This window comes from Phanerochaete carnosa, assembly GCF_000300595.1.
Source record: "Phanerochaete carnosa HHB-10118-sp unplaced genomic scaffold PHACAscaffold_3, whole genome shotgun sequence".
Classification (NCBI taxonomy): Eukaryota; Fungi; Basidiomycota; class Agaricomycetes; order Polyporales; family Phanerochaetaceae; genus Phanerochaete; species Phanerochaete carnosa.
Genome location: NW_006767630.1, coordinates 4,110,548 through 4,125,289, shown reverse-complemented (window position 1 = coordinate 4,125,289; position 14,742 = coordinate 4,110,548). Strand labels below are relative to the sequence as shown.

At 54.4% G+C, this 14,742-nt stretch overlaps 5 protein-coding genes and 1 non-coding gene across 6 annotated transcripts; 1 reads left to right on the top strand and 5 right to left on the bottom strand.

Moving 5' to 3' along the window:
• Positions 1–689: 689 nt before the first annotated feature.
• Positions 690–1,218, bottom strand: PHACADRAFT_193834 (uncharacterized protein; the record flags this gene model as incomplete). The annotated part of the gene is made up of 2 exons (XM_007393957.1): positions 690–702; positions 761–1,218. 2 exons carry the CDS (start codon positions 1,216–1,218, stop codon positions 690–692), a joined length of 471 nt encoding a protein of 156 aa, XP_007394019.1.
• Positions 1,219–5,437: 4,219 nt separating this feature from the next.
• Positions 5,438–6,017, bottom strand: PHACADRAFT_90318 (uncharacterized protein; the record flags this gene model as incomplete). Its single annotated transcript, XM_007393956.1, has 2 exons — positions 5,438–5,677; positions 5,760–6,017. 2 exons carry the CDS (start codon positions 6,015–6,017, stop codon positions 5,438–5,440), a joined length of 498 nt encoding a protein of 165 aa, XP_007394018.1.
• A 1,076-nt stretch (positions 6,018–7,093) lies between these two features.
• Positions 7,094–7,173, top strand: PHACADRAFT_t39. The gene has a single exon. It is a non-coding gene; the product is annotated as a tRNA-Leu (tRNA).
• A 139-nt stretch (positions 7,174–7,312) lies between these two features.
• Positions 7,313–11,003, bottom strand: PHACADRAFT_140787 (uncharacterized protein). The gene is made up of 16 exons (XM_007393955.1): positions 10,684–11,003; positions 10,609–10,614; positions 10,463–10,554; positions 10,395–10,414; positions 10,288–10,342; positions 9,885–10,229; positions 9,474–9,821; positions 9,264–9,421; positions 9,145–9,213; positions 8,934–9,093; positions 8,772–8,880; positions 8,479–8,717; positions 8,287–8,423; positions 8,212–8,235; positions 8,072–8,159; positions 7,313–7,969 (listed from the first exon to the last, which is right to left on the bottom strand). Exons 1-16 carry the CDS (start codon positions 10,757–10,759, stop codon positions 7,514–7,516), a joined length of 2,382 nt encoding a protein of 793 aa, XP_007394017.1. The 5' UTR covers positions 10,760–11,003; the 3' UTR covers positions 7,313–7,513.
• A 356-nt stretch (positions 11,004–11,359) lies between these two features.
• PHACADRAFT_253210 (uncharacterized protein) lies at positions 11,360–12,326 on the bottom strand. Its single transcript, XM_007393954.1, has one exon. It carries the CDS (start codon positions 11,917–11,919, stop codon positions 11,479–11,481), a length of 441 nt encoding a protein of 146 aa, XP_007394016.1. The 5' UTR covers positions 11,920–12,326; the 3' UTR covers positions 11,360–11,478.
• Positions 12,327–12,350: 24 nt separating this feature from the next.
• Positions 12,351–14,234, bottom strand: PHACADRAFT_182969 (uncharacterized protein; the record flags this gene model as incomplete). The annotated part of the gene is made up of 6 exons (XM_007393953.1): positions 13,773–14,234; positions 13,362–13,709; positions 13,150–13,307; positions 13,026–13,094; positions 12,816–12,975; positions 12,351–12,601 (listed from the first exon to the last, which is right to left on the bottom strand). Coding segments are annotated over exons 1-6 (1,278 nt in total), but the record flags the coding sequence as incomplete, so codon positions are not given.
• Positions 14,235–14,742: the final 508 nt, after the last annotated feature.

Genomic DNA, 14,742 nt, shown 5'->3' with positions numbered 1-14,742 from the left:
ATTTGTATAACTTGAAGCAGTCTGAAGCTTCCAATTTAGAGTTAAAGATCAAGAATAGATTTAATCTCTTTACTGCTAGTCTAATTACTGTAAGCTCTACAGGAGACGTACCACAGTCTCAAATAATGACGCCACTAGCTCTCGCAGTCTAGGGTTAGTCAAATAGTGAACCCGTGCACTATACCAAGGGCGTTTCCCTTCAGGTTATTTGAAAGTCAGAGGCTCTACTGTGCTTAAGGAATTTCCTAGGCTTTTAAAGAAAGGAGTCTATTCTCTGAGAGCTAAAGAGCTCAGGGGATTAACTGCAGGTTTGCTGCTAGCTAAATCCTTGAGAGTGTGTGTGGTGCTTGGTGGGTTGGTGTCTTCGTCTCTCTCAGAGAACCTCTCCTATTTATACCTTTCAGCCTGTTGTTCCTTAGCCAATAGCAAAACTGGCTCTTCTATTCTACTGTAATTACTAAGCTACTTCTACTTTTATTAATAAGCATTTTGTCTGTATTAGTCAGCCTTCTGTCTGTTTTACTAATGTATTGGTAAGCTATTACTAATGTTTGTTAGAGTATTACTATATTTTGGTAATTCATAGCTGTTGAGCATAGACCTTTACTAAGCATAGTTTCTAGATTACTAAGAAGCTGAGTCATATTATTAGTCATTGATTCACTTTTAGTAAGCTTAAGTGTTTATGCTTACTTTGCAGCTCTGAGTAAGCGATTTCTTTTTGATTTGAATACCTATTATTCCTTTAGTTTTCCTATACTTATAATTATGGTGCATGACAGCGCGTTCGTCGAGTTGAGCAGCGAGGTCATCACTGTCCGTGATCACGTGCGAGAAGTACGCGCGGAACTTGACGAATGCCGACATGGTGGTGGAGGCGGCGTAGTTGTCCTTCAGCTTCTTCCACAGCGCGGCGGCTGTGATGTCCACTGGGTTTGCGAGGTGCAGGAGCTCGTCGCCGAGCGTGCTGAGGATGTAGAACCTCGCGTATGCGTTTGTTGTCTCCCATGCTTCGATGTCCGCAGCGGAGACGGAGCTGCTTGGGACAGGGGCTCTCTCGGTGCCGTCGACGCCCTTCCATGCGCGTGCAGCAATGAAGTACTGCTGCATCATCAGGGACCAGCGTGGGTAGTCGCTGGAACCTTTGAGCTTCCCGATCGCGTCGAGCTTCATCGACGGCGGACCGGTGGCTGATGCAAATGCGGAGGCGGAGGACATGGTTGTCGTACGGTGAGGTGCGGTGGACGCGGATTGAGAGGGTGTAGTGGGAGCAGCGGGAGTGCGACGTGTAGGACGGGGTGCCGGTGCAGGTGCAGGTGCAGGTGTCGGTGCAGTTGGTGAAGGTGGGCGTGATGCAGATGGACTAGACATACACTAGAGGATCTCTAGTGTCCGTGTTGCGATGTGGAGTAACACTTGGGGTAAAGACCCTGAGGTGTTATGGAGCTAATGTGCGGCTGGTGCCGGATCTCTCCGAGTGAAGACTCGTGAGGGATGGAGGGTAGATGGGGGCCAGTTACAAGCCGGGGCTCATAACCTATTGTCGTGATACGACGACTGGGCTGCGCGAGCGCGAACTGGCGAGTGGCACGCGGGCACGATCTAATACACACGGTGTTAGTCTGAGTGCGAAGGGAAAGAGCACGCTGTATAGCTATATACCTAATACACACGGTGTTAGCTAGACAGGGGTCCGGTAAGCATACTACATAATGCGCAAGGGCGACGAAGGGGACTTACTCTGAGTGCGAAGGGAAAGAGCACGCAGAGTGGGGATGCGAGAGGAGTCCTTATATACTAAAAGGAAGCAAAATTGAAAGTCCGCTAGAATGGGGAAGCCTGCCATAAAGAGGTCCATGTGTGGGAGCACTACATATGATTGTCCAATCACTATCTACGTATTAGCAGCGCCTAATCTAAGATGTCCACCTTAAGTCCATGCCGGGCGGAAAGCCGAGCCAGAGCCACTAGGCGCTTCAACATGGCTGGCCTGACAGTCGTATTCAAGTTCTGGACCATTGGTCGTCCAGGGATTTCCGACTGTACATCAGCAAATACCCCGTGCTCCTGCAAACCTTGCCTTTTCAAGCTCGCCGAATACGTCTCTGACTGGTCACACCATCTTTTTCATCACCTCCGCCACCCCGCCTCTCTCCTTCTGAAAAGACTTTACTAGCGGTCACACACGTTGCAATATCATAATAGCCACTGAGAATACCTCGGCGGCATTGCATGTTCACACACTCTCTCTCGCGAAAGAGTCATCGCCTCCGTATCTTTGATTACTCATCTTTTAAATGTACACCAGACCATTTTTGTGCAGTCTATACAGCAGAATTTAGCAGGAATATGTGCATAGTTATCAAGCAGCGTGCGCGAAATTGTCACGGAAGCTTGTCGCAGGCAGCTGCTAATCAAAATCCGACCGCGACTTTCTCGCGCTCTTTCCCTTTAGGAAATGTGCGAAGCCGACACGGTCGTTTTTCGTGGCCAAATGCTGCGGCGTCTGTTCTTTCTGGTCTTGAGCGTCGACGGCTGCGCCGTGCTCAAGAAGGATGCGTCTGATGTTGTCATGACCATGTTTCGTGGCCAAATGCAGCGGTGTCCGTCTTCTCCTGTCTTGAGCGTCGACGGCCGCACCATGCTCGAGAAGGGCGCGTGCGATTTCAACACGGTCTTTTCGCGCAGCCAAATGCAGTGGTGTCCGTTCTCTCCGGTCTTGGGCGTCGATGGTCGCACGGTGCTCGAGAAGGGCGCGTGCGATTTCGGCATGGCCATTTTACGCGGCCAAATGCAGTGGTGTCTTTTTGTCCAGACCTTGAGCGTCGACGGCCGCACGGTGCTCGAGAAGGGCGTGTGCGATTCCGACATGGCCGTTTCGCGCGACCAAATGCAGCGGCGTCAGTCCATTCTTATCTTGAACACCGACGGCCGCACGGTGCTCGAGAAGGGCACGTACGACTTCGAAATTTCCGTTTTGCGCGGCCAAATGCAGTGGTGTCTGTTTGTCCTGGCCTTGGGCATCGACGGCCGCACGGTGTTCGAGAAAGGCGCGTACGATTTCGACACGGCCGTTTTTCGCGACAAAATGCAGTGGTGTCCGTCCGCCCTTGTCTTGAGCGTCGACGGCCGCACCGTGCTCGAGAAGGGCGCGTGCAATTTTGACATGGCCGTTTTGCGCAGCCAAATGCAGCGGCGTCCTTTCATCCCGGTCTTGAGCGTCGACGGCCGCACGGTGCTCGAGAAGGGCGCGTACGATTTTGATATGGCCATTTTGCGCGGCCAAATGCAGCGGCGTCTGGTTGTACCGGTCTTGAGCATCGACGGCCGCATGGTGCTCGAGGAGGGCGTGTGCAATTTCGACATGGCCGTTTTGTGCGGCCAAATGCAACGGCGTCTGTCCGTCCGGGTTTTGAGCATCAACAGTCACACCGCGCTCGAGAAGGGCGCGTGCAATTTCGACATGGCCGTTCTGCGCAGCCAAATGCAGCGGCGTCTGCCCGTACCAGTTTTGAGCGTCGACGGGCGCACCATGCTCGAGAAGGGCGCGTGCAATTTCGACATGGCCGTTCTGCGCGGCCAAATGCAGCGGCGTCCGTCCGTACAAGTTTACAGCGTCGACGGGCGCACCGTGCTCGAGAAGGGCGCGCGCGAGTTCGACATGGCCGTTTCGCGCGGCCAAATGCAGCGGTGTATCTTCGGTATTGCTTTGAGCGTCGACGGCCGCACGGTGCCCGAGAAGGGCGCGTACGATTTCGATATGGCCATTTTGCGCGGCGAAATGCAGCGGCGTCTGTTTGTACCGGTCTTGAGCGTCGACGGCCGCACCGTGCTCAAGAAGGGTGCGCGCAGTGCTAATGTCGTCATTTTGCGCGGCAGAATGCAATGGCGTCCATTCTTTCTGACTCTGTACCTCGACAGCTGCGCCATGCCCGAGATCATCGTGGTACTGAGGAATGTTCTGTTCCAGCTCTTTCGGCTTTCGCTTTGCCTGCTCTATGAAAGAGGTCTCGAGAGTTGGATCTGTCCGCTCGGTACTGCGGCCAATAAGTCTCGGAAAGCGCCAGAAAATGGACGGCGCAACTTACTCTAAGTGCTTGCTACGGGTGAGAATGGACGAGACAGGCATTGAAGCGCTCTCTATATCCGCTTCGATGAGAATGAGTTGAATTCTCGTACGCATAACTTGTGGAAATGACTTACAGTCAGAATCGTTATCCCGGGCGTGCTCCACATCTGCAGCGATTGAGACCGTCTCTGGCACTGCGTGAGTGGAAATGTCCGATGTAGGGCGTGCTGGAATGGTGATGTCCTCGTAGGTATTAACTTCTTGAGGAGCTAAGTCAGGGTTACCACCCTTACTGATAAAAGCCACTACGTCGGGAGATCAGCGATGATGATACTTGAAATCCTGGCATGTCTTACCACCATCTTCGTTCAGCTGGACATCGAGACCTTGGCTCAATTTCTCCTGTAAGTCTGCTCTTCTAACACCCTCGGGATACTTTTCAGGCTAGGAGAGAACATGTGAGACATTACCACTAGCTCTGAAGTAGAGATGACTGACTGGGAAAATGGAGTAAAAATCGTCATGGGAGGCCACAGCGGCAGTTGCATCAGGACGACACTGGTGTTGGCTTCAGTGACGGTAGGCGATTGTACATATATCAAGATCACATGCCTCCAGCATTAGGTCTAGCAAGCTGTCTAGGGGATCAGGGATCTGAGGCGGGCGTCAGAGATGGCCTATGGAGCAATATTCAAAGAATGTACCAATACGCGAGACGCGCTAGACGGCTCCTCTTCGACGCCGACGTACTCGATGGCTGCGGTCTCTGCAGCACGCTGGGAGCCATGCGGGGCCGATCCGGACCTCGGGGGCATGTCACGGGGAGGTTCTTCTGGGCGTGGACCGCTGGGGTTACTAGGTGAGGTACCTGTTCTTGGACCGTTGGAGTCGTTGAGTGGGGTACCCGGTTTTGGACCGCCGGGACTATTACGTGAGGTATCTGGCCTTGGGCCGTTGGAGTCTCCTGTTCTGCAAGTCGCTGCCGCCATCAATGGTCTGAACACTGAATGTCGCTCCGTTAATATTAGGTGAGAATTCATTTAAGAAAGTCTGCAAGCACAGTTGTCAACATTCCATGCGCGCTTAAACATTAAAAACAGCGCGCACCGCGAGATCAGCCTTGTTGGCGAATTGCTCAATGAGGCCGATGACATCGATGTGGTTGGAGCTCTGGGTCGCCCTGGTGGTGGGGATGCCGTAAGGAACTCGATACAGGCAGGTGTGATCCCCACGGCTGAGCAAGGCGTCAGATATTCATTGGCGCGACGCTTGAGGCCAGACGATGCCGAGACGACGAGGGGCGGGGAGTTCGGGCGAGCAATCTGCGACGTCACTCAAAGTCACACTCGTACAAAACCGCATCATCACTCACGAGACTGTAGGGTGAAGGACGTCGAGATGTCCCTCGAGATCAACAGGAATCGAGTACTGCATCGTGCGGACTATCCGCTTGCCGGTCTCGGAATGGTTGAAGAGAGTGAAGTCGGCGTCGAACAGGTCATTCGCCAAGCTGACAGGAACACTGATGCTCAGCCAGTCGGCGGCAGGCGAAATCGGGATCGCATTCACGCCAGCCTGTGTGAGCCAGGCGTTGACGGCTGAGGCGGTCTGTGGAGTCGGTGCGACAAACTACTCGACCTGCATAGCGAGATTCAGCACCAAGTGGCATGCTAAGGAGAAACGTTCTCACCTCTTCCTTGCTGAGGTGCTGGCCATAAGACGAGCTGGTCGGCGTGCTGACGTCGTACAGCGCGTCTATGAGCCCATCCGGGTCGCTCTGGGCGAGCGCAATGCGCAGGTTGAGCTGGGTATCCGCGGGAGCAGGTCCGTTGTTGACGTAACCATCAGGAACTGCGGGTATGGCCTCGCGGAGCTTCATGCTGCGAGCCATGGGCTTCGCGAAGGTGACCGAGAACAGCGCAGCGAAGACAGGGAGTTTGGACACCATCTTGCCTGGAGAGAGTGGGCAAGAGAATAATGCTTCAGCTGCAATGTCCACTGCCCGACGAAGCTGCGTGCTGAGTTTTATAGCGTCGCAGACTGAGGGCCGAGAGTCCTGAAAGTCCCAAGCAATTCGAATTCCAAGCTACCCTCGCAGACATCGCGTCGAGGCGGGAGGAACAACCACTGGAGCTTGCTTCCGGAGCCTTGATGGCGCGCATGCTCCTTGATCGTACACTGCACAGCTGCGCGTTTAGGTGGCGGTGACGGTACCTGAGAGATATTAGACTCGCCAGCCATGTCCAGTCGCACTCCGGTCGTCGTAAGTGTTGCTGCGCTCCGTCGGGACCACGTGCGTCGTAATTGCATCCTAGGTTTCACCAGAAACCGGCATGGGATCGGGCCTAGGCCATGTTATATACATGCCTCAAAATACTCGGTATACGGTAATCTGGCAATATACTCCTACACGTGCATGAGTCCGTTCGTCAGAAGTCTTGCGCACAAGAGCCTCTGTGCTCGCAGCACGGTGCTTGATGCTGAGCGCTGAACCCCATAACTCAGATAAAACTGGAATATATCTGCGCCGCATCGATTTGTTCTCGACAGCTGAAGAGTTGCTGCCCAAGCGTGCGCGCGCACGTGTAGTTTCGAATGTTCGCAGGCGAATATAAATTTCTCGGATAAAGCTGGGATAAATCAACTCTACGATAAAAATCGAACACAATCTGCCCAGTGTCGTACCACCTGTTTGTAAGGGCTCTAGAACCCCAGCCGCCTTCAGAGAATCATCAGAGCCACCCGTCGTAGTATGGTCCGACAGGTCTGTGGTCGTGCGTTGCCGAGCACACGGGAAAGGATGACGGATCTGTGTTCATTGTACCAGGCAGATCGATACGAAGACGATTGGCAACAGTGAGAGATAGAGTTCGGGAGCTTTCAGCAGAGTTTTCCAGCAACGACATAGGCAGCGATCCCACTCACTGAGTACGTCCCGTTCGTAACGGGGACTGCACTAGACCAGCGTTATACGTTGGGGCTTGAGGCTATGAAAATAAATATCTTTTAGCACAACCCCTCCACGGCGAGATGGCCGAGCGGTCTAAGGCGCCAGACTAAGGATCTGGTCCGAAAGGGCGTGGGTTCGAATCCCACTCTCGTCATACTGTCGTTCCAGTCATATTTTTCTGAGTGGCCACCGGTAACTGGTAAGGCTCACGCTACCAGCCTACAACGGTGGCAATCGATCCCTTAACTCAAAGTTGGTCAAGAGCTGTCCACAATGATAATCCATGAGCACTTTTTTTTCCCTGAATTTAAAGTGCTACCTACAGAGAGTAATGTACACCTGTCTACTAGCGTCCGTGCGCAAATCCATGAGCACTCGCTGCTCAGCGTTCAATGCTCAGACTAGGGCAGTAACTTAAAAGCGTGGGCGGTGTGGTACGAATATATAAACAGTAACGAGCTAAATCCGTGACTCCACCAACTGCTAACGCAATGTCACAACGAGCTACCTTGAGCACCTGATTCCCACACAGATGGCATCCCTGTACCTACAAACTGCGCGTCCATGAAGCTCCCAGAGTGCACGTACGGCTGCCCTTCGGAGCCTTCTACGCCCGCAGGCCCGACACTCTCGAAAAGCTGGCCTGACGCAAAGTACTGTGGCAGGCCGTGTGCCATCGCCGCGAACGGGTCCTCGTGCGACAGCGTGGGCAGCAGGTCCGCGAAGATCGCCTCGAGGTCTGGGTTGGGGCTGGGCGTATATGCGCTGCTGAGGGGCGACGGCGACCCAAACTGCGCCTGTCCACCTGTCTCTTGCTGCGTTGGCGGGTCTTGCCAGAAGCTGTCAGAGCCGATGGCCTCGCTGGAGCCGCCGGCGCCATCGATGCGCGGAGGCGGCGCATAGTTGTAGCTGTCCTGGGGATAGTTTGAAGGATTTACCGCTGTTCGTGGCTGCTGCTGCTGCGCACCATCTGCATACATGGAGGGCGCATTGGCCGGAGGCCGGGATACGTGCATCGGAGAGGCTGAGTGGGTGTCGTGCGCAGGCACAACGTCATCGTCTCGTCTGTACTCAGGCGCGCCGCGAGCTCTACTGTTCTGCGCTGCTTCGACGGCGGTCATGAGGTTGTAGATGATATCCCTGTAAAACGCTGTCAGCGAAATGGTCTCGTGCTCCACAGGGCCTCACTTACCAGGAACGACCAGCGACATTCCACCTGCGGCACTCGTGAGCGACATTAGCTGCGACGCAAACGGACCCAGCTCACCGTTCTTCGAGGTCCTTGAACATGCGCAGCGCCTTGTGGACACACTCAAGCTCCTGCGCGACGTCGGTAGCAGACCCAGACCGCGTCTCGCTCCACACATGCAGGAGCAGGATGATCGCAGACGAGAACAGCGATACCTGCAACGCGTACGCATCAGCCATGTCGCACAGACGAGCGAGATAGGAGCCACACCAGATGGTTTTGGAAAATGAGTGCTGGTCCCGACAGGGCGAAGAGTCTGTCGAGGACCTGGATATACGACCGCGCCGCGTTCGTACAGATCGCCAGCGACGGGAATGGCAGCGGCACGCGCCTCCGCGGTGTCATGATGAACGGCCGGTGGATGAAGATCCGCAGGTTGTAGTATGACGCGTACAGTGAGGCGGATTGGCTTGCAAAGGGGGCGTCCTCTCTGTTGAGATCATATTTCACTGCGGACAATCGATTAGTGATTAGTCTGAGTAGGTGCCTTGGAAGGGACGTACGGTGCTCAGGGATCGAGTCCACCCATTGGTTCAGCTCCGAATCCAGCTCCGCGACGATCTGCTGGGCACGCTCGGGATCCGAAAGACTCTTGGCCCCTGGCAGCGAGTACTGTGACCGTGTGAGCTGCGAGCAGGCAGGGCTCAGATACCATCAATGCGTACAATGGTGCGTAGCGCGTGCGCATGTATCCGGTCCAGCCTAAGAGTGCAGTTGAAGTGTGCAACGGTAGAAGGTTGCCCAACCGGCTGTTTGAACACACTTTGTGGACCGTCTGTCACCCAATACTCGTCGTCGCATTCGATAGGGTAGTCGACATCGAAGCTGGTGGGGACTGTGAGCAGGAGACCGGCGGAGGGAAATATCGAGACCTACTCCTCATCTTGGACGCTGCACGGTCTCCCCAAAAAGGAACACATGCCTCTTTCCATCGCCAATAAGCACCTGCACAAACATCAGCATTCCGCAGAGACAGCCGATAGAAAGCAGCATACCAAAATGCACGCTTCTTCAGCTCACCCTCGACTGTAGGCTCCCGCTCGTACGCCATCCGTCTGTGCGCACCCAGGTCCTGCGCAAGCCGGAGGCCACATCCTATGATCGCGTAATTCGACTGTGGCACAGCCAAAGTAGCGGTGTACTCAGCGGTGAGCTATGGCAGCCGTGAGCAAACAGACACACGGGGAGCATTCCGGTCGCCTTACCGTGGCGACCTGAAGGTCGTAAAGCGTCGTCGTTGTGAGTGGGATGAGCTTGCGTACGGCGCGGACCTGCTGGAACCACTGCCAGCCCGCCCATTGCCAACTTGCTAACCCGGGCGTGAGCGCAGCGTGATTGTTGGAAAAACGTGCGCTGAGGGCACACACAAGCAGCACCGTCGCGCCGAAGCCCTCGTCGGTGAGGTGTAGCCCTGAGGCGATGTTCTGCAGGAACGTCGGCCGGTGCAGCAAAGGAAAGTTTCTGTGGATGTCCTGGAAGTAGTTATCGAGCAGGTCGTGCATGAGCGGGGGTTCCGGGAAATCGGTATATGGGAGCTCTGGCGGGACGAAATCCTACCATATGCGACAGTAAACGTGCGTCAGTGAACGTGCCGCTCCGAGTGGACAAGGTCGTACCGTGATACATAGCCAGAATTCCGAGCGCCGGTTGGCCAGCATTATGGGGCTGTACCCCTCGTCAAGCGACAGGCTGCCGATATCGTTGGCAAGTTCTTGCTTCATTTTCATCGCGGCCTTGATAAGAGGAAAGTTGCTAGACTTGCCCATGAAGCGGACGCGTTTTTCATCCACGCTCATGTATTTGAAGCCTTCCGCAAGCTCCTCATCTTCGCCATCTTTCCCCCGCTTAACAGGAGTGTCTGCAGCAGATGGCGGTTGAATGGAAAGAGAGTACGTCGTATTTCCCGGGCTGAAGGCACTCGCGGCTTGAGATTTTTCCATTTCGGCGAGTCTTGATCGTAGCTGTGTGGCCGGTTATTCTTGCGTTGCAGAAGCTATGCTCGGCCATTACAAGACATACCTGCCAAACCATGAGCCGCAGCCTCGTCACCTCCGATTCCAAAACTCTAACGTATCTGTAACGTCCTTAGTGATTCTCTCTATTCCAAGACCTGCTTCGACACTTACTCGCCGTCCACATAACGCCTCTACATCAACTAGTGAGAGACAGCCATCCACATAACGCCGACACGTACCTTACGCCCTTCCGTAGTCACAGCGTATGTGCACTTGCTCTTGAACGTTACGCAGGTCGAGCACGACGTTCCTTCTGCTTCGGACCCGTCGCCTAGCCATTCCTGCGTTATGAGAGTGCACCCTGTGTTATCTGATGATCACTCACATCGTACTGTACGCATCAATTGTCGAGATTCACGACGCTTTAGCACGTCTTTCCTATAGAATACAGCAGACGTACCTTTCCTCCTCCTGCACTGGTCGCAAGCTCTAAAGCGCTTCTTCGCAAAATGCTCACTCTCGTCCCTGTCGCTCATATTTCAAGATGTACGCGGTTGCAAATGACGAGCTTGGATAGGGGTTTGCGAAACCGCTAGACAGATCGCTCACTCGCTGTCGACTAGCCAGCAGGATTGCCAGGAAGATGTAGGGCGCGGCTCTTGGAGTTGCCTCGACAGATGGGCCTGTTCCGTATGAGAACGGCGATATGAGTGTTCTGGAGGAGTTACAGGGTTTGGCAGTCCATACTGCGATCAGGAGGAGCAGATGTGCGCCCGGACTAGCATCACATGCTTTAATAGCAGGAACCACTCTCTCTAGGCGCATCATACCTAAATACGGCACGACGTCGGTGCCTTGGGTTGGCGCCTGTAGGGATCGGGGCGCTAACCCTTTCTATTCGGACGGCTAGCCTGGTGGCGCATCAGCGCATCAGCGAGCGCGCCCCCGCCCGAGCCTTTCGATGTTTCAGATCCTTGGTGTGCTAATCTCTCGATAACTCGGACTCTCACTCTGAGATTCAGCAACGTAACCGCTGAAACCCCTGTACTCGACCGGTCGGGCGCCCAACAGAACAACCTTACTACAATGTTCCGGACCTACATGAGCTTTCTTTCTCTCTTCTCCCACATTTCACCTGAGTTGATATCTCGGGTTCCAATTGTTCGATTGCTACGGTCCATATAATCGTCTAAGGACGTTACATCTAGTGTCATACTGCGTTTTCGCACAAAACAAGGGTGCCTCCGAGTCCAGACTATGGCTCCGTACATCCCCCAGACTGAACGTACAGCTGCGCCCCAGAGCCTCCCGTGCCCAGAGGTACGGCGCTCTCGAAGAATTGAGCCGACGGGAAATACGAGGGCATAACATGCGTCATGGCCGCGAACGGGTCCTGGTGAGAGAGCGTGGGGAGCAGGTCCGCGAAGATCGTTTCGAGGTCCGGGTCCGGTGCGTGTGCGTATGCGCCATCGAGGGACGGAGCAGGGCCGGGCTGTGCTTGTGTTTCGACTCCGGCTTGTGCAGACGGGTTTTGCCAGAAGACGGACGTGCCGAGAGTCTCGCCGTTGCCGTGCGTAGGCGCATAGTTGAGGCTCACCTGCGAATAATCTGAGGAGGAGCGAATCTCAGCTGCTGGCGCTTGCTGGTGTACACCGTTGACGCATGTGGACGATCCCTGGCCCGATGGCTGCGGCATGTGCGTAAGGGGGACCAAAACGGCGTCTTGCTCCGGTACGACGTTGTTATCTCGCCTGTGTTCGTGCGCTCCGCGACTACTGCTGTTCTGTGCTGAATCGACGGCGGTCTTCAGATCGTGGACGATGTCCCTGTAGTATACTATCAGCAGACCGCTTCACGTACCAATGGTCCCACTAACCAGAATCGACCAGCAAGACTCCAGCTGCAACTCTTGTGAGCAACATTACAGATAGCTCGGATGTGTGGGGCGTACCGTTCTTCGAGAGACTTGAATATGCGCAGGGCTCCGGTGACGTGCCCGAGCTCCTTGGCGACGTCAGTAGCCGAGCCCGACCGCGTCTCGCTCCACACATGCAGGAGAAGGATGACCGCGGACGAGAAAAGCGAGGCCTGCAAAGCATATGCTTCAGTCGTGCCTCACATCAAGCAAAAGTGTCTCGTACGAGATGATGTTGGTAAATCATCGCCGGTCCCGACAGGGCAAAGCATCTATCGAGGGCCTGAATGCACGACCGAGCTGCGTTCGTGCAGATCACGAACGACGGAAAAGGTGGCGGTGCACACTTGCGCGGCATCGTGAGGAACGGCCGGTGGATGAAGATTCGCAGGTTATAGTATAACGCGTAGAGCGACGCGGACTGGCCGGCAAATGGGATGTCCTCCCTGTTGTGATCATATTTTACTGCATATTCTTGGTGAGTAATTAGCTTAGCGGTAAGTCGGAGTGTACGTACGGTGCTCAGGGATCGAATCTACCCATTGGTTCAGCTCTGAGTCCAGCTCTGCTACGACTTGCTGGGCGCGTTCAGGGTCCGAGAGAATCTTGGCTCCTTGTAGAGAGTACTAAGATCGTGTGAATCGCATTTGGGGGGTTCAAATGGTATTGGTACGTACAATGGTGCGTAACGCGTGCACGTATATTCGCTGTAATGTAAGAACGCAGTTGAAGTGCGCAATAGTAGAAGGTTGTCCTCTAGGCTGCTTGAAATCTTTCTGCGGATCGTCCGTCGCCCAATATTCGTCGTCGCATTCTATGAGATAGTCAAGATCGAAGCTGGCAGAAACGTGAGCAAATGATGTCTGAATGAATGCGCATACACCCACTCCTCATCGTGGAGGCTGCACGGACTTCCGAGAGCGGTGCACATGCCCCTGTCCATTGCGATCAAACACCTGTGTAGCGTTAGACTCGAACAGTAACAAATAGTGGTCGAACAGCGGCACTCACCAAAACGCACGCTTTTTCAACTCGCCTTCGGCCGTGGACTCCGACCCGTACGCCATCCGTCTGTGAGCTCCCGCGTCCTCCGCAAGTCTTAGACCGTGTCCGAGGACGGCGTGGTTCGACTGTGGCACCGCCAAGGTGGCGACATACGCTGCAGAGAGCTGTTCCAAGTCGTTCAACAAGCGCACTGAGGGAGCGACAACGGAGGGTCTTACCGCAGCGACCTGCAGATCGTACAGCGTGGTCACAGTGAGTGGGATGAGCTTGCGCATGGCGTGCACCTGGTAAAACCACCACCAGCCCGCCCACCACCAGTTCGTCGACCCAGGCGGGAGCACGACAGGATTGGTCGAGAAACGCGCGCTTAAGGCGCACACGAGCAGTACCGTCGCGCCGAAGCCTTCGTCGACGAGGTGCAGTCCTGAGGCAATGTTCTGCAAGAACGTCGGGCGGTGCAGCAGAGGGAAATTCACGTGGATGGTCCGAAAGTAGTCGTCGAGGAGCTCATTCATGATGACGGGCTCCGGGAATTCGGTGTATGGAGGGCTTGGCGGGAAGATATCCTATCGCATGCAATTGGGTACCGAGGTCAGTGCGAATATCGCCCTTAGTGGCCAAGCTCTTACCGTGTAATATGACCAGAATTCTGAGCGCCGGTTGGAAAACATCGTGGGACTATACACCGGGCCGGGTAACGGGATTTGCTCGTCTTTTACGAGGTCCTGCTTCATTTTTGCTGCAGCCCTGATCAGAGCGAAGCTGCTGGACCGACCCATGAAACGGACACGCGCGTCGTCAAGGTTCATGCACTTGAATCCTTCTGCAATGCCCTCATCTTCATCGGTCTCCTCTTTCTTGAAAGATATTTCCACAATAGACGGCAGGCAATCGGGAAGAGAGAGTTCCAGGGTCTTCGCCATGGGTTCACTTGTAGCACGGGATTTTTCACATTGAGCGAGCTTCGCTTGCAGCTGTTCGACTTGTTAAAATATTCTGCATCCACCATGCCATATAAATTAGAAGACGGACCTGCCGGACCAGAAGCTGCAATCTAGAGACTTCCATTTCCAAAGCCCTGACATACCTGCAGTACCATCAGCCACTGTCTGCTTTAGTCTAGAATACATTTCGATAATTACTCGTTGTCAACATAACGCCTCTGAAAAAGTGTGAGAGACGGCCTTTCAGACAACATTGACAGATACCTTACGCACCTCAGTACTTTCAACATATGTGCATTTGCTTCTGAATTCTACGCAGGTTGAGCACGGCTTTCCTTCTTCTCCGTCGCCTAACAGGCTCTTGTTGGATGAATCATATCCTCTGATGTATATGAATACCCACATCGCACTGTGACGAGAGCCGCGGCAGCTTAGCACGCCTTCCTCGTGATGCATGACGAGACATACCTTTCTTCTTTCTGCACAGATCGCAGGCTCTAGAACGCCTCCTCTTCGCGGAGTGCTCGTCCTCGTCCCTGTCACTCATTTCCACGGGTAGACGCGGTGGTGACGTAGTCGGATAAAGTTCTGCAAAGCCGCCAGGCGGTGCCTTCACTCGCTGTCGGCCACTGAGCTGAGAGGATTGCCAGGAAGA